The following is a 25,986-nucleotide window of genomic DNA, read 5'->3' on the forward strand; positions in this document are numbered from 1 at the left end:
CAGCAGCAAATTGAGGGTCCAAGGAAATTCCACAGGAACTGCTTTGAACTCTGACGGATCTTGGGCAGTTCAAGGGAGGGATACTGGGGCTGCTCTTCTAAGTCCCCTTTCAGAAAAACAACACAGAGGTTTCTCCCTCCCTTTTGGGTCCTCTTCTGCTCCTGCAAATCTTGGGCTGCTCCAGGCCTCTTTCCAAGGGGCACAACCCAAATTTCAAGAGGGGGAGAGCCAGAATCACAGCAAGGGCTGCGGGCTTTTGCAATCCCACACAGGTGAATTTGGAAAAGCGATTCTGCCTCTCAAAGGCAGGCGGAGAGAGGTGATGCAATGGAGGAGAGACCCAGGGCAGGGAGGGGCTGCTGCCAATGTGATTCCCCTATGGAGCCTGATCTCACTGAGCAGATCCTGGAGGGATCAAGGAGCCTGGGGGGAAGGGGTGGAGACACAGGGGGAGGGGTGGTCTTGAAGGGAAAATAATAATGAACCCACAAGAAAAAAATGGGGGGAGAACATTATAATATGAGCTAGAAGCCCTGTGGCATGAGGGGTTGTTCCTGAAGGTGGGGAATGTATTGTTTTGAGTGGGGGAGTCACTAAGTCAGAGTTAAGGGACGTGTTTGAGGTTTAAGAGAAAGAACCTCAGAATCCTTAGATGTTTTTCCCCTGGGAAATAAACCCCCCCCACCCTTGGTCTTTTTTGCCCAAGTGGGGGCACTGATGATGTCCTATCACTGGCGGAAGAGGTGCCCCCTGGTGGGGGTGGGTGGGAGGTGCACCAGCAGGGGCCAGGGAGGGAGGGAGCCCCCTGTGGGATGGGGAGGGAAGGAGAGTGGCTGGGAGGGAATCAGGTCACACTTGGCCAAGTTTTGGCTAAAGGGGGTTTCACTGAAGGACCCCAAGCGGCCCTGTTGCCTCATCGTGGGCTGTGCACAGGACACCCTGAAGTGCTTCTGCTGCCTGATCCACACAGACCCCGCCAGGCCCTGGATTCTGGTCTGCCCCGCCTGTGGCTTTGGGGGCAGAGGCTGTGCTTCCTGCCCCATTAAAGGGCTGCCTGGCAAGGGGAACCAAACAGGGCTTCTTCCCGCATCCTGGAGAACTGCTGGGAGGGGGGGAGGGGGATTCCCTCCCCTGCAGACCAGGGACCCGAAGGGGGCTGAATGCGTGCAAGAAACCGGCCAGGAAGGAGGAGAGTTGGCCTGGGCCCAGAGGCTCACCTGTCCTCAGCAGCGTCTCCCTCCCGTAGGACAGGTACTTCTCCAGCCGCTCAACGCAGATTTCCTCCAGGTAGGCCTTCCTTCTCTGATTCCATCCTTGATCAGAGTCCCATTTCCTCTTGGTGACCTGGGCCTGGGGGTCGGTTGCCACCCAGGTGAGGGTCTCCTTGTCAAAGGTGAGCAAGGTCCTCCCATCGTAGCTTTCCTGTATAAACCCTCCTTTGCTCCCGTCTCCTCTGAGCTCACAGCCGCACATTCTCTGCACTGTGTGAAGGCCTAAAGAGGGACAGCAAGATGCTTTTGGGAGTCCTCAGGAGAGACAGAGACCCCCTCCCTGCAGGGACTTTGATGCAGGAGGGAGGCAGTGAGAAAAGGGATAAAGGAGGCTGAAAAACGAAATCCGTTTTTCCCTCATGAAGCTCCTCAGGTCCCTCTGGATGAGGCCTTCAGGCCCCCCTCCTACCCCCAAATCACACTGTGAGCGTCTCCAGACCGACTGCCCCCCACCTGGGACCCTCCCACGTCTCCCTCCATCTCCTCCCTCCCCAAAGTCTCCCTCTGTGCAAAAGGCGGAACAAGCAGCGCCATCTTTGCCTTAGATCTGCAGAGCCCAAAATCCTCCGTCTGGAGGGTCAATGCAGAGACAAATGGCCAGAAGGGGGGCGAGGGGCAGAGGGGACCCCCAACCCCTGCAACAAGCCCCCCCCCAAGAGAGGCTCCTCAGAAGCTTCTTCCTCAGGAAAAGCCCCTCTCCTCCTCCCCCACATCTGCCTGGGGGTCCCCTGATCAGATCCCCACTGAGAATTTTGCATTCACACACACCCAGGAGGGGGGCTCTCATTGCTCCCCAGAAGAATTTTAGAGGGTCCAGTTCCCACAACCTCCTTTTCCCCAGAGGGAAGGCAACTAAGGGCCCTTCCTCAGTTCCTCTGCTCCCTAAAAGAAGGGGGGATGGCAAGAGGTCCCCAGCCTCTGCCCTTCCCTCCACTGCCCCCCAAAAGGGGGACCCTCCCGGCCCTAAAGGAAAAGGGTTAGGGTTCCCACTTGGGCTAACCCCAAGAATTTGCTAATGATATCACCCAAAGGTTGGGAGGGAGCTCAGAACTGAGATTGGGGACTTTCTCATTAAAATATGCAACCCGTCTCTATGCTCAGCCTCCATAGTTAAGGACGGAAGGTAGCCAACGTAACTCCAATGTTAAAGAAGGGCTCAGGGTGAGATCCAGAACACTAAACATCCTGTGTACTTAACATCTGCTCAGGGGGAAACAGTGGAAACTGCTGTTAAAGATAGAATTACCGAACATGCTCACTGACACCCAACGTGGTGCCACTAAAGGAAGGTCCTGTCTAATAAATTTACTAGAGTTTTTGAGGATGGGAACAAAGAGGTGGGTAAGGCCGAGCTGTAGACATCATCTATTCAGATTTTCAAAAGTCTTTGATAAAGTCTCTTATCAAAGACTTCTCAGTAAGTGTAGCAGCCAAGGAATAAAAGGGCAGGTCCTCTTGTGGTTTTCCCAGAGTTTTGTCCTAGGACCAGTTCTCTTTAATATGTTTCTAAAGGATCTGGAATCAGGCGTGACTAGTGGAATTTGCTGAGGACGCTAAATGGTCCAGAGTGGTAGAAACACCAAGGGACTGCGAAGAGCTCCAGAGGTTCTCTGCACATGCGGGGGGTGGGCATCCAAACTGTAGAGGTTGGCCGATGGGATGCCCCCGGGGCCAAAAATCCCAACTGCTCCTATAAGCGAGAGGGATCAGAGCTGGCTGTGACAAAGGAGGAAGAGACGGTGCACTGGTGGTGAACCGTTCAGTGAGGGGGTCGACACAGTGTGTGGGTGGTGGGCCACTGGGAGAGCAGCCGGCTGGACGAGATGGGCCAGGGGTCTGACCCAGCAGGGCACCGCTTGTCTTCTTCTCTCCTCCACTTGGACAGACTCAGACAGCGCCCCGAGTCTTCTGGGCTTCCCCCCACCCTGGCTAGGCTCCTTCCTCTTTCCTCCACCAGGGGGAGCTCCGGCTGCTCTGTCCCGCTCTGCTCCTCTGAAGGGCTGGGAGGGGCCCTGGGAGGGATGTGGGGAGACCCTGGGGGGGCGGGGGGCAGGGGCACAACTAGCAAAGCTCTGGGCAGAAGAAGTGGGAGAAGAAGTGGGGTGGCACATCCTTGTGATGAAAGAAGGGAAAATGACTTATGCTTGTAGATGTTTATCTCAGCAAAAAGCAGTGTAGAGTTTTACACATACGCACACACTTGCTTGCAGCCCTCCCCTAATAAAGTTCCTTTAAAGTAAATCTTGTGCCCCCAAAGATGGCAGAAGGGGGGGCTGCTGAGGAAGGGCTTCCCCCCTCAAGGGCAGCCCCACCGAGAGGGGAGTGCAGGAGTCCAGCCCTGATGGACCGAGGCTGGGGAGCCCCGGCAGCTCCGACCGGCTCAGGAAGGCCCCAAATGGGGGTTTCTTCCCTTTCTGTCCTCCTCACAAGATGGGACGGATGCCGGGAAGGGTCCTGAGCCCCTTTCATGAACCCCAGCCCCACTTGGCATCCCTGCCCAATTCTTCCAGCTGGAGGCAGAGAAGAGGCTGCTGGCCGTTGGGCCCCCCTCGCCCCTCCAGAAAGGGGGTGCCAGAAACGCTTCTCCTGGGATGGGGGGAGCCTGGGGCGGATCCTGAATCTGCACTTGGTCCCTCTTTTCTCTGGGGGGGGGGAGACAGACAGAAGGACAAGGACCAGCTTCCACCAGGACCTCCTTGGGACCCACCTGCCTTCTGTGGATGTGGGGGACCTGCCATTCCCTTCCTCCCCCACCGCGGGGGACCATCAAAGCCAGGCCCTCCATCTTTCCTGGGGGAGAGTCGGGGGGGGCAGAGAGGAGATTTTGGTCTGTTCTTTACCGCATTTTATATCACTCCTGGGCTATATAATATATAGTTTTTACTTAAAAGTGTTTTTGGTGACTGTACTCTGCACAGAGAACTTCAGTTATGGGGCAAGGATAAACTTACCTTGATTTTTTAAAGCACTAAAAATATTTTTAAAAGAGCTTTTTTAAAAAGCGTGGAAGCGGCCTGCCCCCTTGGAAGGATCCCCTTTCTCCCCCCTCCTGCTCCTGGTGGGGAAGGTGGGGCAGGAGGAGCCCCCCAACCCATCACTCACCCTCGCTCTGGTTGTAGAGAATCCTCAGAGTCTCCAGGCCAACTTTGAATGCCTCCTCACGGCCACGCACTTTCTGGGTCTCTCTGTCCCAGTACTGGGGGTCCTCCTTCCCCACCTGCTCCACCCAGGAGACTCGAGGCTGCCACGTCCTGCTGTTGCTGTCGTAGGAAATGAAGACTTCACCGTCCACGAACCCCAGACCGAGAAATTGGGGCAGCCCCTGACTGGGGTCCGACATGGAGGTGAAGAAATACTTCAGGGAGTGCGAGGAGCCGCCTGGGAGGGAAACAGGGGGGCAGAGTTACTCTGGGGGGCTTCAACGGAGGGACCCCAATCCGATGGGGCACAGCCGTTGGATTGATAATAGCTGCAGATTTGAGGGGAGATTTTATAGAATAGAGGAGGAAAGCGGGGGAGGAGGCACCCAGGTGAAGCCAGAGGCTGTGGGACCCTGGGGGGGGGGGTGGCAAACCCAGACTGCTGGCCAGGGAGATGGGGGCAGTCAAGGGGGGGGGCGAAGGGGGCGGGAATGGAGCCTGCAGCCCCCGGGGATCTTCCTGCTCACCCCCCCCCCCGCTGGGAGGTTCCCCCTCCAGGCCCAGAGTTGAGGCCCCTGAGCAGGGACTGGCTTTGACCCCAGGACTGAATGGGGCCCACCCTCATTCCACAGAAAATCTCACTGCTGATTGTCCCAAGATTCCTTCCTTTCAGCAATGCAATCCCGGCACTGAAACTGTCACTCCCAGGTGCTTGCAAGGCACCAGGTGGACTCCAGATCAGGGCTTCTCAACCAGGGTTCCCTGAGGTCACTGGGAGTTCCCTAGGAGATCACGATTTATTTAAAAAATTATTTCAATTTTGGGCAACTTCACATTAAAGAGGTAAGTTTCCTTCTTTATTTTTAGTTTAAGAATGCTGTTGATGCATATATACAGGCCTACCTATAAGCCTGAATGTGCAGGGGTTCCCCGAGACCTGAAAAATATTTCGAGGGTTCCTCCAGGGTCAAAAAGTTGAGAAAGGCTGCTCTGGATCTAAAACCTTTGGTTCACTTTCCAGAGCATGTTCAGGAAGTTGTCCTCCTTCGGGGCTGATCTGGCACTTTTCTTCAGCAGCCCTTTGGAAATCACCCTCGATGCACAGAAGCATAGCCTCCACGTGTTGAAGAGAGCCACAGAGGTCATCTAGTCTAACCCGCTCAGTGCGGGAGCCCAAATGAAAGCCTCTCTCTTCCCCCCACGATGGCCCCGGCCTCCGCTTGAGCCTCTCCAGGGAGGGGGGGCCCCAACTCTGGCCAAGGGGTTCCCTGGTCCAACGGCTCTTGCTGAAACACCCAAGCAGAATCTGCATTCCTTCCACTGAAATCCACCATTTTATGAATTATTTGTTTGGACTTTTCTAACCCAGCTCAAAGGAAACTTTGTATGGCCAAAGATCAGCACAGAATTATACCATGAAAAAAAGGAAATAATTATGATGAAGAAGGGCAACATACAAACACCATCATCACAGAATCAGGTCTACCACAAGAATTACAAAAACCAGTATGGCAGGAGAATCAGGTCCATAAAAATAGACAATAGGCAAACCAAACCTTGGCAGAAATAAATAAGACATGGGCAAATCTAAAGCTAACATTAAATTATCCCAGTTACAGCAGCGCTTCCATCAGGCAACAGGGGAGATGTGAAAAACTCCTGGGAAGTCTCCCAGCAAGGGTGGGATGAAGGCGCTTTGCACGTGGCTGTAACGCTGATAAGGGAGCCGCTTCCCCCTCCCCCCCAGGGGCACAGTCCTTCTGGGGGGATTTTCTGAACCTCCCCTGGGGCAGCCCCGAAGGAAGAGCACCCGCTTGGCCAGGGGGAGAGCTCTGCTGTGCCCCAAACAGACCAACGGGGTATGGGGAGAGGCAGGATTTGGGGGGCACTGATGCCCTGACCCACTGGCATTCTAGAGGCGTGGCCTAGATCAGTTTGGTGCTCCGCACCCATAAGGCACTGCTTGATAAGCCATGTTGCCTGATCATAGCCCTTACCGAGTACCTCTTGTGCAACAAAACAATGGATCTGGGGTTTGTTTTCAAGACAGCTCGTCCCAAAAGACTTAGAATGATCCGACAGAAACAGGGGGCAAGGCCTCTCCCCACAGGAAAAGTGGCTTCAGCTGAGAGGTAAAAATGAAGAACCAGAATCTGGCCTTGACTTCCATCGCCCCCAATTTAAGGCACAGAGAAACACAACGAGGCGCCTGAAACATTGCCGGGAGGAATCAGGACTGGACATGCCCCAAAGAGATCAAGTGGGACAACGGTCCTGTTGGCCAAGAAGGCCCATGACTTGGCACCCAGTAAACCACACCGAGGTGGGAAGCTCCTTTGTTCTCTTTTTTTCTGTGCACAGCAACAAGAGAGGTCTCCTGCCCAAATGGAAGAGCCCCGAACAACACACCTGACTTCTCTTTTATGCATTTTCTAGCAAGGAAATAAAGACAACAATGTTTCTTTATGGGCTAATTCTTTTAGCACTTGTGCAGTAACTCTACACGCTACCCCATAATATCCCTTAGCATGTTCTATATTTTCTAAGACCCGCACCTTAGGGTTGTGCGTTTTACTATGTCAATTAGCCTTTAGGTTACAGCTGGGTCAGCTGGTCTTAAAACTTGTTGAAGACGAACATGATGAACCCAGGTCATTCCAAGGGAAGTGATCAGCCCCCCTTTTCTAGCATCCCACTCTGAGAATGTGGCCTCCCATTATCTGATAGCTCAAATTCAGGAGATGCCCCTCCAACAACCTCTGCAGTTTCTCAGCCATGCTAAATTACGAGGCTTCAAAAACGGTCACAGGCTAAGACAGCAACAGAAAGGAGCTGACTAAGTGATCCTTGATCCTGCCGACATTAGTTGTCACAGACAGTAAAAGAGCCACTTGAAATATTCAAGCTGCTTTAATCCATCAGAACTGAGCTTTAAATCAAATAACTTTAGTACAGCCATAAGGCCAGAAAAGGAACTGAACTAGAACTGAGTTTTGTTTTATTCTTTAAGCAAAACACTTGAATCAGATTTTTGTTTTTAATTTCCCGCTTGAATCACACAAAACAGGACTTTCCAAGACTGGAACGATTCCTGATGACAGTCTGGACGAGTCCTAGCGGTTTTCTTGGCAACATTTTTGAAAGTGGTTTGCCATTGCCTTCTTTCCAAGGCTGAGAGGCAGACACTAACCCAAAACCACCCAGCTGGCTTTATGGTCTCCTAACGGTCGTTCTGTGGTTTCTGAATCCCTTGAAACCAGTCCGAGTACAACAAGCCTTCTACCCGCTGTCAGTCACCTGTTCAACCCACATCCTCTTGAAACTTAACCACGTGCGTCTAATATTGCCTGGTTAGCAAACAAGCATTAAGCACTATTTTTTCCACCTGTGCCTTCATTTTAAGCTGAGTCCCAGAAGGGGGCCGGGCCAAAGACCTGGCTGGGAAGAATTTCAGACCTGCTGGAAGGCAACCTCCCCCTGGCCCCCATTCAGTAGAATCACAAGATGGCGGCTGAACCTTTTTGGGCAGTCCAGACAATGTAGCTGGGTCTGCCCTTCAACTACATGAGGCATGAAATACCCCCCAAGCTATTCAAAGCATGAAAATCATACAAGGCAAGCTTTATTCAAGTCCCAGGGATAGTTTTTAGGCCTACTGTCAAATGCCATGATTCTGTTGTTTCAGTAATTCATCTCCAGCTGAGAGTGTGCAATATCAAGCCTGGGTTCACGATGTCCTCCGAACGCCAGTGGGGATCCCAGAGGGGATCGCAAAGGAAAGCAGAAATGCCCCTCGGCCAGCTTGGGAGGATGGTGATCTGGCCTATCCAACTCTCCACGTGATCAGTGACAATCAGTGTACAGGCCTAGAGCAGGGTTTCTCAAACTCAGCCACTTGGACTTCAGTGTGGACTTCAACTCCCAGAATTCCCCCTCACCCCCAGGAACCCATGGGATGTACCCACCCTGGCCCCACCCACTGAGGCTACTTGGGAGATTGATTGATTGATATTTCAAATTTAGTCACCCCCCCTCTCACTGAAAGAGCAACTCTGGGCGGTTTACAATAAAACAAACATAAATACTAACTTAAAATACAATAAAACAATGTTCTCAAAGAAGTAATATATTCCAGGGCATAGATGGTAACTAAAAAGTTCTTAATCTACGGGAATAATGCTTCTAAATGTCTTCTAATTTTATTAATCTGAAATGCAGATTAATAGCAGAGTTCCTGTTGCCACCACCAATCTTTGCGGGGGGGCTCACCAGGCGTCCTCCCCCTAAACTCGGTCTGCCTGTGGAGGGTCCCGTAACCTGTGGAGCCCTTCTGGTGAATCAAAGATAAGCACAGAAAATGATTTCAATTTCTATCCTGCAAACTCCTGACCCTGGAGCACCAAAGAGTTTTCAGCCCTTCCTTGGGAGACAGACCAAATTCACCAGACGTGAACACTGTCAACTTTAAGTGACAACTACCAAAAAAGACCAGGTAAAATCAGTTTTTGTTTTAAATGTGAAAATACAAGCATGGAAAAGATAACACTCCAGGGCTGCCCAATGACCAGGAAAACAACAGCTTGTAAGCTGTTAAAAGAATCAAAGGAAAATAAGGTGCTGCTGGGAAATTGGTGAAACTGGGAAATCCGCAAGGCCACCCGTTGGTGCTCATCTACTGCCATTGGAAAAACAATCCCTTGTGGAGGCTCTTCAGATCAGAAATTCTTCCAGTGCACCAGAGATTTTCAAGATCACTGACAGCATTGATTTGTGCATAACCTGGGTCTGCACAGGAAAAGGCAGGACCTTCCCAGCACAGAGAAATAAATACCAAAGTCCTAAATCACATTCCCTCCTGGGCTGTTTCCCACCACCCTCGCAAAGCAAAGCCCTTGGGGTCCTCCTTCCTGCTCCTCCCCACAGTTCCAGGGGCTCATCAGAGCCGTGGGGGAGATGGAGCCCCGGATCCACTGCCTGCTCTGCGGAGTTCTCAGAATCCAAAAGGATCAGAGTTTTCCTCTAACAGAAGGAGAGAAGGGGGGCGGGGATCTGCACATGGCCCAGAACACGCTCCTTTCCCTTGTGGGGTTGAGCATTGAGAACGTCTGAAATCAGCCTGAGAGGAGAACCGGGTGAAGCTCTATCAGGCTGCGGTTTTCCAACACAAATTCCCCAAGAAATTTCCAACTTTCTGTTCTTCCATCTCAACCTGTTTTTCTGTCCTTCTTGCAGGAGGGGACAACTAATCATCATCACCATCATCATCATCATAAGTCATAAAAGCTACTATGAAATCCAATGCAAGTCACGATTTAAAAACATCAACGAGAAGACACTAAAAATAATTAGGCCAACATCAGAAACAGTATTTCTGATGTTGGAGAAGGCTGTTTTAGTCCAGACAGTCACACTGTTTTTCAAACTTCGTATGTCGGATAGGTTGTAAGTCACCCAGAGTCTTTTTGGAGTTGGGCAGCCTTAACAAATCCATTAAACAAATAAAGAAAGAAAGCAGGGGTGGTGGAGAGTCACAGCCATCACTGGGGACCTCCAAACTTTTTCCAGCCGCTCCAGAGAGAACATGTGCAGCTCAGGGTTCAGCTCCGGAGTCCTCGGTGCTCTCTGAGCTTGGCTGTTTGCTTGCAGACGTTTCACAGCCCAAATCATCAGGGCTGGTGAGGGTGGGGTTTGCTCCCTGTTTCTAGGCCGCAGCTTGCCCTGCCCACGTTGGTGGTGGTGGTGGGGTTTCCTCCTGGGTTCTTCCTTGATTAGGGTGTGGCTTTCTGCCTGATTTGTCTGCTTGATCATTTGTCCCCTCGGTGGTCCCTTGCTGGTTTTCCGCTTGACTGTTTCTCTGGGGTTAACCCCTGCTTCTCTGGGCGTTGGCTGCTGGAGAGATGCCTTCTGGTCTTTCTGCTTCCTTCTTAGCTTTCTTTTTGTCTCTTTTGAATGCTGCGTAAATGTGATTTATCTCTGTGTGTCTATGGATGGCTGAGGTGTCTGGAAACTGAGCATCCTAGACCAAGCTGAGTCCACAAACGCCCGGGAACTCCTGGTCGCTCCGCACCAGGCCCAAGGAGAGCAAGCTGCCGTACTCAGGGGCGAGGTGGCAAGAGCAGGCAGGACTGCAAGCGGAACTTCCTTTTCCAGAAACGGGGCACAAGATGCAATCCTGCACAGGCTCGAGATACAGAGCTACGGATTCTGAGTCTTTTCCCCAGTGGGACTGGGGTCTCGAACGGGTTCAGTGAGGGACTAAGGGGGCAAAACCCTCAAAAGCTCTCAGCAACCCACTCCTGCTTTGCCCCTCTCATTGACTAATTGTTTCTCACTCCGCCTGCTCGGGTCGCCTCGCAGCTGCCTACTACGGTTCTTTATGAAGACGATTCAAGGAGCGCTTCTCTGCAGCCTCTCAGCCTGCTGCATTCACGCGGCAACCTTAGCCCGATCGCTCAAGCGCACCAGCCCGCGTTTGCCAATACACGGAACCGATTCGAGAGACGGGCCGGGTCCTCACAGCACCAGAAGCCAGAAAGAGCAACGAAGCCACCGCCGAAGGGAGGTCATACGACCCAAGCTGAGCGGTCGTGCGAAGGCAGCCAGAGCTTTGTGGACCTGACCTGGTCACGGGAGACGCTGCCTTAAGACAACTTCCACTTCGAGGGATGGAGAGAAGCGCGTTTGGGGGCGCCCAGGTAGACTTGGCTGACATCTGGAGGGGGGACCCTTGTCCGGTTCGCAGAGTGGCCCCCCGTGGCGGGGGTAGAGCGGCAGCAGAGCCCCACCCACGCTTTGGGGCCTGTTCTGAAAGGAGGGGGAGGGGGAGGGGGAGCGGACTAGAAAGAGGACCGAATCGGGATGCTATTTCTGGGGAAATCTTTTGGGGGAGAAGAAGAGAGAGATTCCCTGGACGGATTCCCACCGGCAGAAAGAGGGGCTGGAACCCCCGACGCCCCCGAAGGGACTCACCAAAGCTGCTCTCCAGCAGGGCGACCGCCACCAGCCCCACAAGCAACGGGGGCGCAGGGCGCAGAGCCATCCTGTCCACAGACCTCCACCTGCGCCCCTCCCTCCTCCAGTTCCAGGGAAGTAATGAGGCGCTCCGGGTGGCCCGCACCGCAACAATCCAGGGCGAGCCGCGATTGGCCAAGCTTAACCAGTAGTAAAAGAGGATTCCGATGCCGTCTGTGGTTGCTAGGCAGACGGCCAGGCGCAACCTGCCGGGGAGGCGGGAAAAGGAAAGCGAAAGTTCTCTCCGTTCGGGAAAACCCCCTCCGGGAATTCCGAGTCTTGGGGGAGGGGCGGAACTGCGGGCTCGGAAGAGCGGGGCGGGGTCATCCGGGCGAGGGGGAGGGGCAGGCCAGGGGCCGGGGGGGGGCGTCCCTCTCCGACTGCGCGCAGCCCCCCCCAGCCGGGGAGGAGCGGAAGGGCCGAAACCCCGAGCGAAGTTTCGCCCTGGCCAGAGACGCTCAGCGGCTCTTGCGGCGCCTTGAAGGCGGAGACGGGCCTTTCCCGGAGGGGGAAAAGGTAGGGGGGGGGGGAAGTGCGCTAATTCCCTATTTCTTGTTAATCTCCGGCGAAGATACGAAGCTTCGCGAAGCTTCAAAGCTCTTCAGCTTTCCCGCAATAAACTAATGTCAGCGGGAAAAACCTCCCAGAAGAATTCCAATCCACAAGTTTCAATGATGCAGAGAAAAGAGTTTATTTGTAACGCGTTTGCAAAGGCGGGTCCCTCCGTGCAAGAAGGAACCCTGAACGAAGTTAACACTATACCTTTATACCCTCCTCGCCTGTCATCCCCCTCCTTTGAGGGTTCAGCTCACATCCTTCCTGTTACCTTGAAGTAGCCACTTTGATTTACACATTTACAATGCCAGCAGGATGTCAGGATGTTCCTACAATCCTTATCGTTGTTTTTGACTCGGATGGCTCACCAGAGCCTAGTTTAATTTACATAAGGTCAAGATAACCGTGATTGCCTTTTTGTCAGGAAGAGGAAGAACAGACATGTGATGAAAGTAATTAACACATCCTTGAGAGACTTATGGATATCGATCACATCCTCAGGAATGTATTTAACTTCATCCTAATTCTAATGTTTGTATACATATATCAGGGCCTGCATTTCCCCCTTCACACAAAAGTTTACACAATCCTAATAATCCCTCCCTTGCGTGACCTTGCTGGTGCCAGCTATTACCCACTATTTCAGCTACAAATTCTAAACCTAATGACTGTTTTAGCACCCATTTGCCTTCCCCCTCCCTTCCTTTCAGGCAGTCCTTTTTCTTCTAGATGAGTTTAAGGCACATCCAGGGGTTCTGTGAACCCCTCATTTTTCCCCGCTCACACCGTGATTGCCTTTTTGTCAGGAAGAGGAAAAACAGATATGTGATGAAAGTAATCAACACCTCCTTGAGACATGTATGGTTATTGATCACATCCTCAAGAATGTGTTCGACTCCGTGCTAATTCTAATGTTTTGATGTATATCAGGGCCTGTATTTCCTTCTTACTTCCCAAGAAAGTCTACACAATCCCAACCATCCCTCCCCCGTTGCATAACCTTGCTGGCGCCAGTTATCCCCCATTATCATCAGCTACAAATTCTAAACCTAATGACTGTTTTAGCACCCATTTTCCCTCCTCCCCCTCCTTCCTTTCAGGCAGCTCTTTTTTTTTCCTTTTAGATGAGTTTAAGGCACATTCAGGAGTTCTGTGAACCCCTGCTTTTTCCCCCTCTCACAATCCCCCCTTCCACTACTGACTTATATTTCCTGCCTTAAACTCAAAATGTTTCAAAAGATGTTTCTCTTCTATGTATTCTTTTGGGTCATTTTCCTCTAATCTTTGATACATAATCTTGTGGGGGGCCATACTTTCAATTGTACTTTGAACAATATTTTTGATCAGCGGGATGAGACATGGGATACACAATAGTCCTACCAGGATCAAAATTCCCATCATGAGAGCTTGCTTCCAGCTCGTGAACAGCCCGCCCAGGAATCCCCCTATTTCTGGGTTGAAAGTTCCCTTCCATGTCTGAACTGGAACATGTATTAGTTTTCGGAGGTCTTGAGTGAGATCAGCCACCACCTTTCCAGTTTCGTCTATTTCCAGACAACAGTTACTTAGGTTGCATTTTCTGCAAACCCCTCCTTCCTTTGCTAAGATATAGTCCAGGGCTAATCTATTTTGGTATAAAGCAACCCTAAGCTTATCCTGTTGTTGGGCAATAACATTTAGAGCAGCATCTATTCTTCTACCTGCTAATTCTAGCACAGCCTGTAATCTTATTATTCTATTGAGCATATATATTGGAGTGCGATAACCCCAAGATCCATCCTCAGCCCAAGTGGCTGGGTCATAATAGGCAATAATCCTTTCAGGGGGCCATTCATCCTCTTTCCATCTCCCTACTGCTACTCCTGCAAAACCCTCTGAACCCCCCACATCTCTTTTTTCTCTACTTCCCACCTCATCATATATGGATACCCCTAATATCTGCTTAGCTTTCATAGGAAGGAGGAAAAAAGAAGGTCTAATCCATCCCAAAGTACACGTTCCACTCCAGTCTTTTGGGATCTGCTCATATGCTCTATTTCCACAGATCCAATACATTCCTTCTGGAGCTATTGTGTTTTTCCAATGGAAGCGGTTGGGCCGTGGGCTGTCCCCAGCACTCCACCATTTAGCCTCAGACCATTCTGTTTTCACTTCCCAAACCCCTTTGCACATGAGGTTTCCCACCTCCTTAGTTCCGTTCCTACGGAAGCAGTTTTGGGCAACTAGGTTGGTGGTGAGGGACCAAACAAGGTCCGTGGGTTCCTTTCTAACACCTATGTTGCCGGTTTTGGTCAAATTGTTAAAATATTCTGGGTCCGCTTCTTGAGCTTCCCAAGGCCATTGTTCTCCCATATTTGTCCCCCCACACACAAAACAATTTTTTATCGTTAGAGTTTGTGCTATTCCCTCAGCCATTTGGATGAATAAATTTTGAGCCTGTTCAGATACTATCTGCTGTTCTCCTGCTTTCTGAAGAGTGTCATATACAGACCAAGTGATTTCTTTTTTCTCTCCTTGATCTACTACTTCCCTCCTTACTTGCAGATCTATGATTGTGCCAGGATCTCTACCTTTTCCTTCTATAAAAATCCCATAGCTGTACTTTAGAGGGTGTCTTGGAGTTATTTGAATAGTCACTGGGTTACAGTCTTCAAGCTTACAATCACTCCGAGCCACCCCCTTTAGCAAACGTAAGTTCTGATGCACATAACCTAACCGAGGCGAGTTTGGCCAGGTGGCAGCTGATACACAGTCCCAGTTAGGGCAATAATATGCCTCTGCAGCCCCACAATTGGGTTTATTCAACCCAGCTTTGTCTTGTTCTGGAGTATGGTAAGGAAAGGCACACATATATTTATTCTCCACCATATATCGCCTCTCCCATTCTAACCCTCCACACCCACTTTTTTTATTCTGGTTGATTATTTTACATAGGTCGAATGGAAAACTGATTTGAGAGCCTAACGCTCCCACGGTAGTGGTGGCAAAAGGTGACCGCCCATCCCTCCCATCTAACCTATTATGAAGTGAGATAGTGAACCTGAGTACCTGTTGTACTTCCTTCTGGTTGTAACACGTGATTCCCGTTAAGGTTTCACACCATTGGTATTGAGTGTTGTTTACCCTGCAGGTTCCTTCATGGAGAGGATTCTTACATGAAGGTTTTACTGTGTGATATTGCAATGTCTTCATAGTTATTTTACCCTTTTGTACTAGTGTTAAACATTTTTCACATCGTGAGTTCTCAACCCCAGTTCCCCTTCCCCTCCAAGTCCAAACCCCCACCAGAAGAAGCAAAACCCTCATCTCCCCCATCTCTTACAGTCTCTGCTCCACACAATTTTAGGCAGTCGGGATTATAGGGGGCGCAGTCCGAACAGTGAGAACAACAGCAGCAATCAGTAATACAATTACAGTCACAGAAGCAGCACATCGATCACTGTTTATGTATAATCAGCTTTAGTGGTTGTCCTGGGACCGGAGCAGCCTTCCACTGGGGATCTGGAGCCGGAACTGCCTTAACTCGGCTGTAGTGAGTCCACCCACTTTCCTTCGTTCTTACGGCTGACTCAGTGATCAGCAGGACTTGGTGCGGCCCTTCCCAATTTGGCTGTAATTTCTCAGTCCTCCACGTTTTTATCAAGACCCAGTCGCCAGTTTTGTGAGGGTGTTGGTTGCCCTCTAGTGGAGGTCTTTGTGCAAGCAGGCCCTGTTTATGGAGAGAGAGTAGAGAGCGACAGTGTCTGCAGGTATTTTCTGAGGAATATATCCTTAAATTCCGGAACTGGATTTCCCAGGATCGCCAAGTAGGGACGGCCCATTAGCATCTCGAAGGGAGACACTCCGGTGTCTCTTCGAGGGCAGGTTCGCATTCTTAATAAGGCCAAAGGTAGATTCTTGGTCCAAGGCAACCCATTTTCCAGAGACAATTTAGTTAAGTGTTTTTTTATTTCACCATTGGCCCTCTCCACTTTCCCTCTTCTACTTTGCTTGACCCATCCACAAACCATCTTTCTCCGGTGCTTAATTGTGGTGTTATTACAGGGAAAAACTTCTTTCCCTTAAGTCCCCTCAACATCACAAGTTCATTCTTATTTCTCCTCCACTTTATTTAATTCACTTTTACCCAATTCCCTTCCACACAAATTAAAGTGGTCACCTACTCACAGCACTGAACACATGGCACAATCAAATCCCATGTCCCTCCATCCACAGCAAATAACAGACGGGATTGCATAGCCAAAAATTTGGAAGACCCGCAGCCTGGCCAGGGCTATGGATTTCCAAAAACCTGAAGCATTCCCCCTTTACTGTGGAGGAGTTCAGTTCCTTAAAGGGACAGGCTCACATTTAACTCCTTAAGGGACAAGCTCACATAGCTTCTCTCTCCCTTCCTTCCCTCTTCAGACTCTCTCTCCTCAGCTCAGGACAGATGCCCATGCCACACACACACATGAGCACACACACACTCTGCACCATTTCCCTCAACAAATATGCATACCAATACACAGACAAAGACCTACAAACAGGAAACATTTTCACATACTCATACAAATTCTGACAGTCCTGAAGGACTCCCAGGATTGATTTCTACCAGTTCTCTTCTTCCCCGCCATTTCCACACCTTTCCTCATCTCTGAGTGGCGACGTCCTGCTGTGTTCCCTTTGTTCCATAACCTCCCTTACTGTTGCTACCCTGATCCTGCCCTCCTGCTTACGTTAAGAAATCCTCTATATTCTCCTCAGCCCATCTTGGTTACTGCCTTCTCTCACCCTGATCCTTGATCAGCACTAGCCCCCTCTCGACCTTCTGATTGTCTTACACCCAAGGTAGAGTCCTCCAGCCCACGCTGGATTTGCTTTCCAGCAATTTCAAGCCTCTGACTGTCGGGGGCAAAACCAGGCCGGCCTCCCAGCAAGCGCTGGCTAGTTTTAAAGTCCGACCTCAACCTATGGCATCGAGACGAGTTTAAAAAGGCATTCCTCATCACTGCTGTCCTCTTTACTTAAAAAAATGCCTGTGGGCGGGTCTGGCCCTTCCCAAGACACATGATACCAGACTTCTACATAAGGGACCTGGTCCGTGAGACCATTTCCTCCAACTGAGTGATCCAATACCCATCGGACATCCCATTTGGATCCCAAAAGTATGGGGCTTTCGGATCGACCAATGGGTAGGTTGGCCACTGCTTCACACACAACCTAATCATTTTTAACTTGCTTTAGTCCCTAGTATACTTCTTCAGCCAAGGCATATCCCACTGATTTATCACCTGTCCCAGGGGCACATCCGGATCTGGCCCCCTGCCTGGCGCCACTGCACCAGGACCCTCCAGTCTCCTAGGTAGTTTACTCTGTCCTTTTCCCATGGTTGGTCACCTTCTAACTGATTTCGCCTTAAGGACTCCAGCCCACGCTGGATGCGGATTTTAAGCCCTCTCTTTCACGGCGATATCTGATCAGACTCCCAGCAGACGCTGGCTATATTTAAAGTCTGACTCCTCCTCTAGCCCGTCCCCGAGGGAGCACTACAGCCGACGTGAGACGCCGGACTCTCATGGCTACCTGCAGGAACTGCGACTGTTTAACCACCCACACAGTCCCAGCTCAGCCAACCACCCGACTGATCACACAGCAGCCGGTTATCCTGAACAAGCACTCACCTATTCCAGCTCTCATCAGAGCCTACGACTGGGCCCCCCCAACCGATCACACAGCAGTTGGACCAACCGATCACACAGCAGTTGGATTTCCTTACCGCGGGCCGACAGATCACACAGCAGCCGGACTTCACCTTCTTTTTTCTGCACCGTCTCGTTTAATCGGGGCCCTGGGAGTCGCCCTGGAAGTCTGGGTGGAGTCGCTTCAACAAAGGGAAGCGGTGGCCACTTACCCCACCCTGGCCCTTCCGAACGGGTGACTCTCCAAGGGCTCCTGGCTGGCTCGCCAAATTGTCAGTGGGAAAAACCTCCCAGAAGAATTCCAATCCACAAGGTTCAATGATGCAGAGAAAAGAGTTTATTTGTAACGCGTTTGCAAAGGCGGGTCCCTCCGTGCAAGAAGGAACCCTGAACGAAGTTAACCCTATACCTTTATACCCTCCTTGCCTGTCATCCCCCTCCTTTGAGGGTTCAGCTCACATCCTTCCTGTTACCTTGAAGTAGCCACTTTGATTTACACATTTACAATGCCAGCAGGATGTCAGGATGTTCCTACAATCCTTATCGTTGTTTTTGACTCGGATGGCTCACCAGATCCTAGTTTAATTTACATAAGGTCAAGATAACCGTGATTGCCTTTTTGTCAGGAAGAGGAAAAACAGACATGTGATGGAAGTAATCAACACCTCCTTGAGACATGTATGGTTATTGATCACATCCTCAAGAATGTGTTCGACTCCGTGCTAATTTTTAACGTTTTGATGTATATCAGGGCCTGTATTTCCTCCTTACTTCCCAAGAAAGTCTACACAATCCCAACCATCCCTCCCCCGTTGCATAACCTTGCTGGCGCCAGTTATCCCCCATTATCATCAGCTACAAATTCTAAACCTAATGACTGTTTTAGCACCCATTTTCCCTCCTCCCCCTCCTTCCTTTCAGGCAGCTCTTTTTTTTTCTTTTAGATGAGTTTAAGGCACATTCCGGAGTTCTGTGAACCCCTGCTTTTTCCCCCTCTCACACTAAGATGGCTGCCCCCTCCTTTGGTGGTTCTTCTGGGGAATCGCTGGACTAAAACAATAAAACCCTCTTCCGGTTTTGGTAATTGTAATTATGATTGCCGCATTTAGCTGATAATGAATTGTTGCTGCTGCTGTTACACTTCCTGTGATGAGCAAAGTATGAGTAAGATGCGAGGGTCTTTTCAGGGCTTGAACCATCTCCTGCTCTCTTCTGCTGTCAGCCTCCCACCGAGCATGTACAGAGTGCAAATAAGGCTGGGCCTGTGGGGAAGAGGAGTGAGGTTCTGCCTCCCTTCCACTGGTCTGTATTTATACGGATGAAGAACCCCACGGACACCTGGTGCAAACGGGGATTCACACACAAAACACTTTGGGTCACAGAAGGGAAAATTCACCAAGGCTGCAGCTAACCTGGTGTGAGAATGTTGTGCAAAGGCGCCACCCAGCCGTATTGCTGGCTGGGTTGAATCTACCATGTGAACCGGCCTCCATGGGCCTGGAGAATCCCTGGCAGAGGAAACACCGGGCTGCTTCCTGCACCAGGAGGTGGAAAGGAGCTGCCTGTGGAGATTGGAATGCCTGCCCTGCCCTGCCCCAGCATTGGGGGCCTCTTTCTCCAGGCATGCCCCCCCCATGAAGCTGCCTCATCTGTGGAGGCTCTCGCTCCATCCAGACTCCCCCCAACCCCACCCCCCCGGCCTCCCCAGGCTCCTTCCCAAGGATGCCTGGAGTGTCCAGCTTGAGCCCAAGATCAGTTTCCCAGCCTTTCTCTCCAGCAGTCGATGACTTGTGGGTCCCCTCAATAAAGGAAGTGTATTTAGGGGGACTGGGAAGAAGGGCCTCCTCCGTGGTGGCTCCATCCCTTGGAACATCATTCCCTGCAGGGATAAGATTGGCCCCCACCTTCATACTCTTCCTGAGGCCCTGAAGACACGATTTTGCCAGCGGGCCTGGGGATCCCGGGTTGATGCAGAGCCCCTCAAGTGGTCCTTCTGACTGTATTGCTGCTGCTGGGGGGGGGGGGCAGATATGGTGGCTTTTGTATTTGGGGTTATATTTTTGTAGGCTGCCCGGAGTCACCGTCAGTAAGAAGGGCGGCCATATAAGTCTCTTTAATAACAACAACCCTCCTAGGTGGGCCAGCTGGATGACAGCGGCTAAAGGCTTCCCGGGGACAAAACAGCCAAGAGCAGCTTGCCTGGAAGTTCCTCAGAGGCAGCCCCCAATTCAGGACCTGCACAACTGTTGTGTATCGGGGAGCCCCAGAGGGCAGATCCTCCGTCCTGGGCTGGAGGGTTTCCCATCAGCCGTGGCCCTGGCTGGATCTCCCCCCCCCTCTTCCGCCCCCCCAGGAAAGAAGCTCAGAGGCAGGCTGGGGAGCCCCGGGGGCCTTGCACAGCCCTCTCCTTTCCTCCAACTTCACGCTGGGAGCAACCGCCCAAGAATGAGAGAGAGAGAGAATCTCTGGCAGGGATGCTTCGTCTCAGCTTGCTCGCTTGAGGTCGGTGCAAATGAATCTCATGGAAGGATGGAAAGACTATTTCAACATTTCCAAATTCTCAGTGTGTTTGGAGGACGGCAGTTCCTGAGTTAATCTGCCCAAAGTGCTCAGATTGGTCCTTTCTTTTGGGAAATCCTTAAGTTTCATTGCCTCAAACCAGGGGAATGGGTGAGCTCTTTTTTTTGTTTGTTTATTCGTTTAGTCGCTTCCGACTCTTCGTAACTTCATGGACCAGCCCATGCCAGAGCTTCCTGTCGGTCGTCAACACCCCCAGCTCCCCCAGGGATGAGTCCGTCACCTCTAGAATATCATCCATCCATCTTGCCCTTGGTCGGCCCCTCTTCCTTTTGCCCTCCACTCTCCCTAGCATCAGCATCTTCTCCAGGGTGTCCTGTCTTCTCATGATGTGGCCAAAGTATTTCAGTTTTACCTTTAATATCATTCCCTCAAGTGAGCAGTCTGGCTTTATTTCCTGGAGGATGGACTGGTTGGATCTTCTTGCAGTCCAAGGCACTCTCAGAATTTTCCTCCAACACCACAGTTCAAAAGCATCGATCTTCCTTCGCTCAGCCTTCCTTATGGTCCAGCTCTCACAGCCATATGTTACTATGGGAAACACCATTGCTTTAACTATGCGGGCCTTTGTTGTCAGTGTGATGTCTCTGCTCTTCACTATTTTATCGAGATTTGTCATTGCTCTTCTCCCAAGGATTAAGCGTCTTCTGATTTCCTGGCTGCAGTCAGCATCTGCAGTAATCTTTGCACCTAGGAATACAAAGTCTAAAACCAACTAACTTACACTTTAATCATAGATGAACTGGACAAACACTGAGATGGGACAGAGAGAAACTTGGACAGACTTTCAAGATTCTGTTGTTATACCCAATAACCATCAAGTGGCATTCTGGAAATCCCTGCAGTGTCTGTTTGTTGACCTGTCCTACCTGGAGGGGCTGACATCAACCCTGAAAGTCTGCCCAAGTTCCTGTCCCAATTTACATTAAGCAGAATCTGGCAAGGGTTATTCTGAGTTTCTTTCCCTGATCTCCTTCTATCTCTGGACTATGTTACCACCTACCCACTTCCTCCTTAATGGCTTGTTCCTTTCCTTCACTGCTTAGTATCTCTGAGTTGCTTTATAGTATGCCTAGTCAAGAGAAGATAGAAGGAAAAAATCATGTTAAAAGGACCCAAAGATGTTCTTTCTAAACAAAAGTAACACAGAAAACTCCTTCCAGTCTTCCCAATTACAGTGCCTCTTACTGCATTTCTTAAACCAGTGTAGTTGTGGCAAAGGACACCCGGATAAAGTGTGGAAAGTGAAGAAACACACGGAGGAGACCCAGGGAAAGAGCACTGACTTGAAGCTGCAGACAGAGAACCCTTCTCTTCCCTCCCTGTGAGTGTTGGTGGAGCCATCACTGAGTCCCTTTGGCCAGATGGGCAGTGAAGAAATGTAAGGAATAAACAAATAAAACAAATAAACCTTTCAGGACCAGACTTGTGAGCAGAAGCAGCCCAGCAGTGCACGGAAAGGCGCCTCTTTTCTCTCTCTCCCCATCTCCAGTCCAGAAACATTCCCCCTATCTCATTATGACTACCCTACCAGCTGTGTCTGTGTGAAAGCTACTCCCTCTTAGCAGATGTGAGAGTGTGCATTAATGTTAGCGTATGGTGTGTTAATGTTAAATCTTATAAATTTATCTCCTTCTTTGACGTTGGAGGAAGCCTCCCACATTCTGCTGGGATGTCCTGTGCCAAGAGTCTCCATTTTCCTCTTTCTGCCTTCTCCTGTAGCTGACCATGATGTAAAGTGATCGTTCTTGAAAACTCCCCCATGTCCTCTGAACGCCTTGCCTTTCTCTCTTTGAATTGAATAATGGGGTAAATTTTCAGAGATGCTTAACCGATCCCTGTCTGAGTGCCGTATACATCAGCCTCAAATATTCTTTGGGATAAAGTTCCCCAAACTTCCAACTGTGTTATTATTTGATTGCCCTCTATATCATTAGCTTCAAATATTAATGAATAAATGGTAGTGATTGGTGATTAATTATTATTTTGGTCTGCTCCTCTTCAAAGCACCTGCCCATGGAATAACGTAGAGAATGAATTTCCAAATAGAACTGTGTTCTTGGAGGCTCCAGTTCTTAATAACCCTCATGAAAACACTTCTCAAAAACTGTTCAAGTGAGCTCCATTTGTTGAACAAGGCAAGAAGCTATTGGAGAATCTCTCTGATTGCATCTAATTTGCAATGTCCGAACTATTATCTTTTTTCTCGGTGATCTTGATGATCTTCCTCTATATTCTTCTGTAAGGAAGTGCACAATTGCACAAAGACACACACACACACTCACACAGATATGTGGCAGAATGGCCCCTCTGATATCTTATGGGGGAGTCTCTCAGCTGTCCCAACAGTTCCCCTTTGTGAACTTGCACAGAGAATTCTGTCCACCGATGTTAAAATGAAACACAAAGCTCCTCGCAGAGACACAGATTCCCATCTCTTTAGGCGGATGGGAAGCTGACAAAGAGAAAAACCTTTGCTCACCTGGAGGATTGCCATGGATGCCTTTGCCCTACGAGTGTGTTGTGCTAGCATAATTCTGCATCAGGTCTACAGATGGGTCACAAGACAAGGAGAGGAACTCCAAATCCCTTGTCAGTCTCCTGCCAGTTAAGCTCAACTCCCAGAGACTTTATGGAATATCCATGTACTTTTTCTTTTTCCAGATGTTTTTCTCCCACTTTCCTGCCTCGCCACTGAAGTCCTAACTGGGCCCTAGACTACATACTTTATCAGCCCAGAAATGTTCACCACATGTTGCAACTTGCTGCCCTTCACATTTTCCTTTCTACAATCCTACTGAAAATGTAAAAGTTTCGCAAAGGAATAAAACCCTTTTTAACCAAGAAATGGGGATTGTGTCTGGGCCAAGGCAGTCCTTGAGCAGAGGGGCAGCCCAGCAGGGGAGGGGTGAGAAGGGTGAGACTGTCTAATGCACCCCGCAGATCATTGGGATGAAGGGGACAGGATTGGCTGGGAGATGGGGGTGCTCTGCTTGCCAAGAGAGATGTCAGAGAAGGGAGGCATGCAAGCTAGACAATAGACTAACCAAGAAGCCATTATTGGCAGGAAATGAAATGACATTTGATTGAAAGAATGGCTAAACAGTGAAGACATCCAAATTACTCCTTTCAGATGAAAATTAAAAAGAGAATCTATTGCAAAAGAAAGGAAAACAGTGAAGGGAATGCAAAAGGGAGAGGAATTGAAAGTTGGAATTCAATTCCATTTCTGGGTTTGAACAAATGAATTTGTCGGAATAGAAGCCCAGTTCTTACATTTGTAAAATTGATTCTCAGCTGCAGGAGAGAGACGTGCAGCAGAAAAGAAATACCTGCCAAGCCTTCAGCCTTGGAGTCTCCAGGTTCTTCCCACCTTTGATCCTTGTCATCTTGGATCTGGATAAATGGGCTGCATGTAAGGCCCGGGCCACAGCCCAGATGGTGTTGTAAGTGAAGTAGTTGTCCAGAGACAGGATCCGGTCAATTATCTCCTGAGGCACAGTGTCTAGTTCTTCTCTCTCTCTGCACCGTCTCCAGACCTTCACCGAAAAGGCATCCTTGGTGTAGGAGCATCTAAAAGATTTCCGTGCAAGGTGATCCACTAGAGGGTAAAAATGTGCAAGCCCACGATATTTTGCCATGTGGTTTCTCTTCATCAGAAAGGAAAAAATGCTATGGATGAATTGAATGGGAAAGTTATGATGTGTCAAAAAAATGGTGAAGTCCCATCGGATTGTTGTGATCAGGACTTTTCCTGTAACCGGTTCCTTGAAAGTTTCAAATACTCGTTGTATAATGATTATTCCAATATTGAATGAATAAGCTTCAGCACCATAAAGAAAGACATTCACTTGTCTCCAATTGCGGTATGGGCCAACACTTATGAAAATGTGGTGGATAGTTTTGGAAAAGGTTTGTGATAAAACTGGACAAATGCCATTCCTGATCAACATGGAAGTCATCATCCTCATGAACAACTGTCCATTGTCAGTGTCTGGAGCCAGCAGACCAACCAAGGTCCACCGGAAATGGAGGAGCAGCTTGACCATCCCTGGGTACTGGATTCCCTCAGCAGGGAGCATCGGGTAGAAGAACGGAAACCGGGTTTTATCTCTCAGAATCTGGGAAACAAAATTATAATTCATCTGAAAAAGGAATGAGAGATAGTATTTTATGATACACATAATATCCAAATTTTAAAATAATAATTCTGGCCTGAATGGATAGTTCCACTCCTTAATGGGCTTACCTACTCACCCATTGCTTTATGCCTTGTATCCCTTCCCATTTGCTTCTTCAGTGGAGAATTTTCCAAATTCCAGGAACGAGAAGCTTCCCCACTCTGGACTGGGACCATTGTGGAGGGAATACGTTTGCTTTGAATCTTCCCTTCCTTTGAGTAACCTGAACTTTCATCCTCAGAGCCACTATCACTCTTTTTTTTTTCATTTATACGAGAGGACCTCTGATTGAAAGTTGCATCCCTAAAAAGTATCTTCCCAGCAAAGACTCACCTGAGGGATTTTGTAGGTGCCCAACATGGTAGAAATGAGGATGGAGATGTCAGTTTCGGCCCCCTCAAGAACAGCCACTGTGTTCCTCTGCCTTCCACAGCTGTAGTTGGGGACATTGGCCTCCCCGTCTGAAAGCAGGTCCAGCAGAGCTTCTGATGTCATTTGTGCACTGAAATAATTTTCATAAATATTATAACCCAGAGTGATGTTGGGCAAGAGATTGGAATCCTGGTTGATCTCCTGGATGGCAAAAAGGAAGGATAGCAGTTTCCAGTATTCTGTTGCAAAAATCCTGCAAGTATAAATACATTAGAAGGTAATCAGTGTAAGGAATACTTTATTTAGCCTGCTTTTAGAATAACACTTCTGATTCATTTAAGCCCATCTCTCTGCCATACACACACCAAAATTAGCATAACAATAATAAAATTAATTATTAATCTACATTAATACAAATATTAGAATATTATTATTAGACTGCAGTTGGAGGTTTGACCTATATTTCTATATCAAATATAACATCATTAAAGCATAAATTTCAAAAGTAATTTCCAACTTGTATGTAAATCATTATAGGTTTAGGGTATCTGGCATCAATTTAAAATGGGAATAACAGAGATAGGGGGACTGTAAGACTAAATAAATTCTGATCTCAGAATCTTCCTATATAATCAGTGAATATTGGTAGAGAAAATTGATTGTGGAGGTTATCTCATTTTCAAGGTGGAAAAAAATATAGAATTCCTGCCTTTTTGTGTCCATGTTGATCCCTTTATGGGCCAAGGGGAAGGTGGAAGGGAGGACCTCTCCAAGGATGGAAGGGAGGACCTATCCAAGGATGGAAGGGAGGACCTCTCCAAGGATGGAAGGGAGGACCTCTCCAAGGATGGAAGGGAGGACCTATCCAAAGATGGAAGGGAGGACCTCTCCAAGGATGGAAGGGAGGACCTATCCAAAGATGGGAGGACCTATCCAAAGATGGAAGGGAGGACCTCTCCAAGGATGGAAGGGAGGATCTATCCAAGGATGGAAGGGAGGACCTATCCAAAGATGGAAGGGAGGACCTCTCCAAGGATGGAAGGGAGGACCTATCCAAGGATGGAAGGGAGGACCTCTCCAAGGATGGAAGGGAGGACCTATCCAAGGATATATACTATCCAAGGGAAGTGGATGTTTATTCTTCAGTGTCAAGAAAAACAGAGGACCCCTATTTGATGATACACTTATGATACACGAT

General features: G+C 49.4%; 1 protein-coding gene across 1 annotated transcript in view; it reads right to left on the reverse strand.

The window, feature by feature from the left end:
- LOC134489777 (H-2 class I histocompatibility antigen, Q9 alpha chain-like) overlaps positions 1–11,465 on the reverse strand; it is a 43,867-nt gene extending 32,402 nt beyond the window's left edge. The window contains exons 1-3 of the mRNA XM_063292641.1: positions 11,381–11,465; positions 4,374–4,649; positions 1,218–1,493 (exon numbers count right to left, since the gene is read on the reverse strand). Coding sequence (XP_063148711.1) covers positions 1,218–1,493; positions 4,374–4,649; positions 11,381–11,450 — 622 coding nt within the window. The 5' untranslated portion in view covers positions 11,451–11,465. The remainder of the gene's footprint in view (positions 1–1,217; positions 1,494–4,373; positions 4,650–11,380) is intronic.
- Positions 11,466–25,986: the final 14,521 nt, after the last annotated feature.

The sequence above is a fragment of the Candoia aspera genome, chromosome 2 (genome assembly GCF_035149785.1).
Source record: "Candoia aspera isolate rCanAsp1 chromosome 2, rCanAsp1.hap2, whole genome shotgun sequence".
In the NCBI taxonomy this organism is placed as follows: domain Eukaryota; kingdom Metazoa; phylum Chordata; class Lepidosauria; order Squamata; family Boidae; genus Candoia; species Candoia aspera.